This window comes from Morone saxatilis, unplaced genomic scaffold (assembly GCF_004916995.1).
Source record: "Morone saxatilis isolate NCDOM2014 unplaced genomic scaffold, NCSU_SB_2.0 Contig9, whole genome shotgun sequence".
Lineage (NCBI taxonomy): Eukaryota > Metazoa > Chordata > Actinopteri > Moronidae > Morone > Morone saxatilis.
The window spans coordinates 6,853,697-6,862,441 of record NW_023340268.1 but is presented as its reverse complement, the minus strand read 5'-3'; the positions used below and the strand labels follow the sequence as shown (position 1 = coordinate 6,862,441).

The window sequence follows — 8,745 nt, the reverse complement described above, 5'->3', positions numbered from 1 at the left end:
TGTGGCACGTAGTGTAAAAGCGCTTTGAGTGGTCAGAAGACTAGAAAGGCACTATACAAGTACAGGTCCATTTACCTCTTTTCACCAACTTTTCTTCACTGCTGTGGATGGACAAATGTGCACCAGTTAACTGGAAACTCTAGATAGGACACAAACCAAAACACACAGAAAGTTGTTGCATCCAAACAATCAGACAAATATATAAATCATAAATAAGAACAATAGCATCATTAGCATCCTGGATTTTGAATAAAAACACAAAAATACTGTATCAGTACCCTCTTCTCATGAGTAGCACATGGTCTACATGGGACTGCCAACACTTGCTGTAGATGGTTCATTGTGGCCACCTTGTGGTAGATTCTGGTGCTTTTCTTTCCATCTGTACAGTACATATGGACCATTCATTCTTTTAAAGGATTTCCCTATAGCTTAGGCTTAAATAATATAATTAGGCTTACTTAAAGTCTGCTCAACAACACTCAAGCAGACCTACTGTTTTGCAATCGTATGTGGTAAACCCACTGGTATTTTTAAAATCTTAATATTACACCTATTTGTTTTCTCTCCTCAAAAAAAACCCTTTTCTATTATTTTTAAAAGTTGAACTGTTGGACGGAAGGCGCCTCCTACATGACTGAAAGGTCTGTTATCAGGGCACTCATCAGGATTCATGTTTCCACACAAGTTGCATACTGGTTTCCTTGTGCTGTCACAATATCCTGCCTTTAGATTCACAGTGGTTTTTTTAAGATCCTTAAGTTTTTCAGATTTAAAGTGAGAGAAACCTTCTGCTCTTCAGTGGTAAGTAGTAGCAGTAAGCAACACACATTTGCGAGCAGATACATTAACAAGGAGTCCAAGTAAGCTCCTTATAAAATAGATCAAAACTTAACTAGCCTTACTTCACATGGGAAGACACTTAAAGCGTGTTATTTAAAGTGAGACGAGGTAACCGGGATTCAGACACGAAGGGCCATGTGATGATACTCATGCGAAGAGCGCAAGGCACTCAGTTTGATTGTATAATTAAACAGTGTCTGCTGGTTAAAGGAGGGGGGCGGGGTCCCGCATGAGTTTATCAGACTCGGCTGGACGGACAACAATACGCCCCGCCCGATCTTGAATCAAGGATCAAGCAGTACGCACTCAACTAACTTGTCACTTAAAGGTGATTTCATTTTCAACTTTTTTTTGGCCACATCCAGTGAAACGTGAAAGTGGCCGCTTTTATGGTCTGATTGGGGCTTCAATCACCCACTTTTAGCTGAGATATTTGGTGTCTTTTTGAAGTTCTGCTTTTTTCTATTTATTTTGGAGCCCTGTGGGTCTCCTTCTCTCTCATCACCCGGCTCTTAGCTCTGCAGGCGGCCGTGCGTTTGCACACGGTGCGCACGGTGGTAGTCACAAGGCTGCATCAGATATTTACCAGTTTGCACCCTGGCTGGTTTAATAGGATGTCCAGCGGGTGTTGAACACTTTTCCAAGAGGAGGCAACAGGAGCCGAAGAAGACCACAGCAAGAAATAGAACTAAAGTTTGGATAAACAAAACTTTAGCTGTCTCAGAAGTACTTTTTAAACTTAAATTACATTTTTTTTAAAGCAGTTTTTGTTCTAGTGTGGACATTTTATTTTTTATTTTTTTTACTACTTTGAGGACTTTCCCTAATATCTGACATTCTCCAAGACATCAGTCATGTTCAAGAAGAAGGATCCAGAGAGACTTCACCTGCTGCCAGACACGAAGAAGGCATATGCCACAGAGGGAAGGTGCAGTTTTATTTGATTTTTTACATTTGCGCAACATAAGATCATATTACCATTCTTGTAAATTACTATTATTTTTTAAATCAGATATTACTCAGTGAGTTTTAGAGACACACAAGTCACAGCCTAGAAAGTTTGTCAAATCTGAAGTAAAGGAGCCAGTTTCCATTGCGGCGGTTGTGCTGTGGGCAGTGTCTTTTTGCTCACGTTCCCTTGTTTGTGAACCACTGGGTTTTTCCACACGGGACTGGTCTGGTCTGGGCTGAGAGAGCTGCTGGGATTAGCAGTGCGCAAAAAAAAGGTGCATTTTAGTCAAGTCATGGTTTGGCTGCTTCCGGTCATCACTGATGGAGACGTCACCCTCACAGACAGAGAGAGAGGTGTGCACAGCGGTGTGACCCAATTCTCCATTAGTTGTGTTATCCACCCAATTCCTTGTATAACAACAACATTATAGTAAAGTCTGTGTGTGACTGTTTTATGGTAGATGTCCATGGTGATAATTACTTTGCCCCTCTTTGTTGTCATGTTTCTGTTGAGGCTTAATCCTTGATCAAATACTGTTATTTGTAGAAATAGATGTAGGCCTATTGTTACCTGTTGAGGGGGGATAGCTGTAGGGCAGTGTGACTGTCTGCAGGTGAAGCTTTGATCATCTTCCGCTGGTTTATCTAATTATCTAAATTTGGGGCATTTTCATGCTGTTGCCTCTTGATTCTTCCTCAAAGTGTGATCAGCTGACTGTAGTTGGTTCTGGTGGTTAATATTATTTATTGCTTCATTAGCATATCTATTATTATTATTATTATTATTATTATTATTAGCATTTAAATTGCCACTTTGGTTTAAAGCTCCTCAGTAACTTGGAAAAATACAACAACTTAATAGATTAATTAAAACAAACCCACTTCAAGAATGAAATTTGAAGGTATTTGAAGTCTGTTTTTGTTTTCAATCAATTTTATTCATTTTGATGAATAGAAGAGAAAGTGTTGCAGAATTGATACTTGTTGCCAACAAATTTGAGAAATGGATAAACTCATTTATAAAGTAAAACTTCCAAACAATTGCTTGCTCCTGGCTCTCCAATGTGGGGATTTGCTCTTTTTCACAGTTTTTATATCATTGTAAATTGAATATCTTTGTGCTGTAGTTCGCTCAAAAGCAAGTGATCTGAATATGACGCCTTGGGCTCTGCAAACCTTTTGACCTATTTAAAAGAGGAACAGTTAATCAATTTAATGAAATATTAAATATTGAACTGACTAATCAGTAATGAAAATAACTTGTTACATCCTAAACAAATGTTAAAGAGTAAGCTGTAGGAGAATAGAGGATGTCATATTCTGTACAGACTGTAAAGCCTATTGCAGCAAATGTGTAATTTATGATACTGCAATACACAGATATTGCTCAACTGCATGCTTTTATCTGCTGTCACCTCATTGCATTCACTCTGATTTTAATGTACATCCAGCGTGTCCGACCTGGAGGCATTACAGATAGACGGAACTGGTGGCATAAAGCACTGCCATGACAACAGCCATGCACAAGAGGATCGCGAGCGAGAGAAGAAAGTTGCCAGGAAGAGGTTGTATGTGGTCTCTGTCATCTGCCTGGTTTTCATGATCGGTGAAATCCTTGGTGAGTCATTCAGTTCTTCTCACCTTCTTAAATCCATTTTTGATAGATTTTAGAGCCAATACATTTTCCGTACTGTACCAGTGAAAATCCGATGCCTGTTTAGTCTGTAACAGCTGATAATTAGCTGTTGGCTTAACTGTTTTAAGTTAGTCAGTGATTTATTCACTCTTTATCTCACAGGTTTCTTCTCTTTGTCACCTTTCCTCCCATGTGTGACCTTTGTCTTTCTCTATCTTCCATTTTGTTGTTGTCTTCTTTCACTTCCTTTTCTCCTTCTCTCTTCCTTAAAATTTCCATTTCTGCCAAAATTTAGTTTCTATGAATCTTTATTGCCTTTTAATGGATAATGACATCTGTAGAGTGACAGGAAATAGAGGGGTTGAACACAGCAAAGGGGGACACAGGTCGGATTCAAACCATGGCCACTGCAGCAAGGTCTCAGCCTTGGTAAATGGGGCTTTACCAGTTGAGCTACCAGGGCGCCCCCTCGATAATGAATCTTAATAACATTGGTGACCACCTGATGTTTCAAACTAGTGCCACCATCCATCAGCTTAACATTTGTGGTTTTAAAGGTCCAGTGTGTAACATTTAGGAGGAGCTATTGGCAAACATGGAATATAATATTCATAGGTATGTTTTCATTAGTGTATAATCACTTACAGAGGGAGCGGGTCGCCTTCTCTGTTTATACAGTAGACAAACCAAACACTGGCTCTAGATGGGACTGTTGCCGTTTTTATGGCCACTGTAATTTCTCTTTCGCTCTTAGAGGGGGGAGGGTGAAGCGAGGGAGTTGAAATCTGCAACTAAACTGATAGATGCCACTAAAACCTACATACTGTGCCAGCGCCATTATCACTTTAAAATTCTAATTTGTCAAGTACTTGGACGAAATCCTTCAAAACGCTGCTAATTAGCTTGCTAACATGTTAAATCAATGCAGTGACCATGATAAGCATTATACCTGCTAAGCCTCAGCAAGTTAACATTGCCAAGTCAAGTTCTTTATTGTCATGCACAACCTTTCTCCTGTCTCTTTTCTACCACACTAGTATGAATCTAACATTTGTATCAAACATTGTCTGTCTTTCTGCAGGTGGGTATTTTGCAGGCAGTCTTGCAGTGATGACAGACGCTGCCCACCTGCTGGTGGACTTCACTAGCTTTATCATCAGCCTGTTATCACTCTGGCTCTCCTCCAGACCTGCCACACATAGGCTCAGCTATGGCTGGCATCGTGCAGGTACAGTGTTGACATTGTTGACTGTTCACTTATTTGTCAGATTTTAAAGCTGAGCTATAAACTATTTTCCTGTGACACTTAAGTGTGTATATATACAAAAACCACTTTCCACTAGATGTCGCACTAGAGCACCAGCATCTCAGACCGAAACAATGGGAGCTACAAAACCAGTCATTTTAACTTTCAGATAATCGTAAAACACGCTTCAAACTCGACAGAAACAACATAAAAAACCTCCAGAGAAAGACCTTTTTCTTTATCCCAAAACAGCCCTGATATTGGTATCCTTCTCCACCAGACTCTATAGACAAAAATGGTATATCATGCAACATCTTCATTCAGAGTGGACAGAAACAAAATAAAAGTTATGAAAACCATACAGGAGGATGATTTTTAGACCGTCAGTGCAAATTCAGTTGTTCTCTGTACCAAATATGTCGATGCCTAATTGGCCAAGATTTTAACCAGAAAATCTGTAAAATGTTACTTTAGTCTGATAAATTGAGCTTGTCTACACTCTTGACACTTGAACGCCGCGTATACAGTTCTCCCGGTTATGTAACTGTACTGAATTTCAAGCAATTTTCAGCTTCTTCTTTGTGTCAGTATCACAGCAGTATCACAGCAGTTGAATCACAGCTCTTGTATTTCTTCTGGTTTCTTTTTTTCCTCGCTCTCCTCGTCTCTTCACCCTTGCAGAAATCCTCGGCGCGCTGCTGTCAGTTTTCACCATCTGGCTGGTAACAGGAGTTTTGGTTTATCTGGCTGTGGATCGCCTCATCAACGACGACTACACCATTGAGGGCACTATCATGCTCATTACTTCTGGTTGTGCTGTGTTAGCTAATATTATGTGAGTAAAATCAGTACTCATTTATACAGCTTTTATCAGCGCACAGCGTGCCTTTGAATATTTCTGATTTAATTAATGCTAATACAGAGAGGAGGGCGAGTTGTAGTGTGTTGTCAAACCGCCTTGTATCTCAGAGCTGATTAATTTACTTTGAAAATTGTTCCTACTCTCAAAAGCATGGCCCTCACCCTTCACCAGTCCGGTCACGGCCACAGTCACGGGGGTCTCAGCTCACATGGGCACGGGCACGGCCACAGTCACGAGAAAGGAAAAGGACACAAACAGATCTCAAACCACAACCACTCGAATGATGAACATGCAGATTTGGAGCGAAATGGGGTTAATCATGGTATGTTACTAATATTAAAGTCATTATTTTGTCACTTTCTTCCAGAATATGATTACATGACTTTTAAATCCCCCCCCTTGCACAGTAGTCTGTAATGTGACTGAATATGCACTGTGGGGGGCATCACAACCCATTATAATTACATTATAATGGAATATTTAATGAATTATAATCCAATGTATAATTATATTTAGAGCATGGATCTTACTGAATTACTTTCTTTCAGGAGGAAGGGCTCAGCAGGCCAATGCCAGTGTGCGAGCGGCCTTTGTCCACGTGGTGGGAGATCTTCTCCAGAGCATCAGCGTGCTTGTCAGCGCCATCATTATCTTCTTCAAGGTTAGGTGTCTCTCTTTACAAAAAGAAAAAGAAAAGTGTGGGCCATTTGTTTAAAAAAAAAAGTAATTTAATGTAAAATATAAATTTCATGTGTGACCAATTTTTGATATATGCTAAAAGAGTTATTTTCTTAGTTCTGTGTTGTCACATTATTACATATTAGTGATTACATTATAGTGAAGTTGTCCCTTAGTTGCCGAAGTTGTGTTTTGGCTTAAATCTGGCTGCTGTTGGTGTGAGGATACTGCAGCTTACATTACTGTAGCTCCCATTTATTAATTCTGGCATTAGTTTTAACTTCCAACCTTGCATGGCTCTGTATTCTCGATGCTAAAAACGCACTCGCCCTTGAGGAATGTCGGAACAAAACAAGGCTGTTGCTGTCCATGTGCCTTTTTAATGGAGACAATAAAAGCCCCCAAAAATAATCTTAACAAAACAACAAAGAACAATGAATGAATTGTAGAATATATGGGTCTGTACAGACATTGTGCTTTTTCAGAACTACTATTCTTGAAAAATACTCAGTACAGCCTCAATTACCAAAACCGATGAAATAATTTAATTATGCTGATTATTAACACGTCTGACAATACTTAACATTCATTTTCTGTGTTATTTCTTTCTTTCAGCCAGAATATAAGATTGCTGATCCCATCTGCACCTTCCTGTTCTCCATATTTGTGTTATGCACCACCTTCACCATTATGAGGGATATTCTTATTGTCCTAATGGAAGGTAAGGTTCTCATTCCCTGACCCTTAAAACACACAGTTTGTACACAGCGTTTGCAGCTCTTCCTGATTCCATATTAAATGTAACATTTTTTTTTTCTTACCTTTCTTCATTGATGACTCAGGTACTCCAGCAGGGGTGAGATACAGTGAGGTGCGGGATGGTCTGCTAGCAGTGAAGGGGGTGACAGCGGTCCACAACCTTCACATCTGGGCCCTCACCATGAACCAGGCTGTACTGTCTGCACACGTAGCCATAGGTGAGAAGAAACTGCTTTGCTCAAATGCAAACACATTCTCTAATGAAACTATGAGCTTTCTGTACATATTTTTATGAAGAAAGTCATTCGGGACATGTAGCTAATGTTAGCGATTTACAGCAGGTTAATTCAACTATGTGGATGCAACCCCAAAATTGATGCAAGTACATCAAGTCCCCCTTTTTTTATTGCATAGTGCTGAACAGATGAGTTATTACTATGCAGTGGAAGATGTGTTTCTGCTGTCCTGATCTCACTGGGGAGCTCGTTCCACCATTGTGGAGCCAGCACAGCAAACACTTATGATTTTGTTGAGCGGTAGTGAGGTCAGTAGCAAGCCGATTGGCTAAGGGTTATGGTTTGACCATGTTCTGGATGTAGGACGTGCTGCTAGTGTGCCTCTGGACGTTTTTCCTCTTTTTTTTTGTGCAGAAACTTTGACTGTTGAAACACTTTTTAAAGGCACGTTTACAGTATAAACACACAAGGTTACTAACATTTGTTTATTGCTATTTCCTCCTTATTCTCTCCTCCACAGATGAGTCAGTGGATGCTCAGACTGTTCTAAGAGAAATGACACAGGCCTGTTTCTCCTCCTACAACTTCCACTCGGTTACGATTCAAATGGAGAGACAGGCCGACCTGAAGCCTGGATGTACCCTCTGTGAAGACCCAAAGATGTAGGAACCAGCCTACATTCTTTGTAGGAGCACAGCAGAATAAGGCCAGGCTATGTTTTAGCTGCTGTAACCTCTGGTGGTAACAATATTTAGTTGTTCCGCAATGATCATTCGACCCTGGGGTCTTGTGTTTTACTGTAACATTAATGCCAAAGTCACATGACTGCCTTCGTGCTGACATTCCCAAAGAAATGTTGGTTTTGAAATAAACAATGAGCATCTTCCTGAATGAAAAAACAACTTTCTCATTTAAATTGATTGAGTGTGTTGAGTGATTGCTATTTTATACTTCTATTCATTATCCTAAACACACATTTTAACAGTTTGTGAAGTTATGTGAAGCATACACTGTTTGTTAGAGCATTAACACACTGTATCAACCTAAGACATATGATACAGCGACCAGCATTTGCACACAGTCTGGTATGTAAATATAGATATATATTAGATAAATATTTCTATGTATGGACTATTACACCAGCAACCTCAGACGTACTGTATGTGGAGAGCATTAAGTATATTTCAATACATGATCCAAATGTCTTTTCGCTGCCTTTGTACAATTGTAAGGTAAAAGCTGAAATGAATTATTCAATAAAATATTCCTTTTTAAAATACTTTCTTTTGAGTCTAGCTTTCAAAGACTGATTTACAGTGTCATCTGCATCATACAAGATGAAGCGCTGTATCCATTTAACCCCTTATTACCTTTAGCAGCACCTCCGTTGCTGGGCAACAAACTCACAAATGGATCCATTGTCTTCAGGGGTATGTTGATCCCTGTTAAGTCTCCCACCTCCTTTATAAACCAGTTTGTGTATGATTTTTAATATACCTGGGCAGCTGTTTTGGGGTACCAGGGGCCCTCTGAC

General features: G+C 39.8%; 1 protein-coding gene across 1 annotated transcript; it reads left to right on the top strand.

Moving 5' to 3' along the window:
* Window positions 1–1,151: 1,151 nt before the first annotated feature.
* On the top strand, window positions 1,152–8,469 carry slc30a8 (solute carrier family 30 member 8). The gene is made up of 9 exons (XM_035681392.1): window positions 1,152–1,771; window positions 3,246–3,412; window positions 4,512–4,658; window positions 5,358–5,511; window positions 5,688–5,860; window positions 6,087–6,199; window positions 6,832–6,937; window positions 7,059–7,193; window positions 7,732–8,469. Exons 1-9 carry the CDS (start codon window positions 1,698–1,700, stop codon window positions 7,875–7,877), a joined length of 1,215 nt encoding a protein of 404 aa, XP_035537285.1. The 5' UTR covers window positions 1,152–1,697; the 3' UTR covers window positions 7,878–8,469.
* Window positions 8,470–8,745: the final 276 nt, after the last annotated feature.

Bases quoted from the DNA above. Each gene is read 5' to 3' on its own strand.
- slc30a8 (XM_035681392.1), top strand. From the start codon at position 1,698: ATGTTCAAGAAGAAGGATCCAGAGAGACTTCACCTGCTGCCAGACACG. The intron at 5,512-5,687 runs GTGAGTAAAATC...TACTCTCAAAAG, and splicing joins GCTGTGTTAGCTAATATTAT to CATGGCCCTCACCCTTCACC. The intron at 6,938-7,058 runs GTAAGGTTCTCA...TTGATGACTCAG, and splicing joins TCTTATTGTCCTAATGGAAG to GTACTCCAGCAGGGGTGAGA.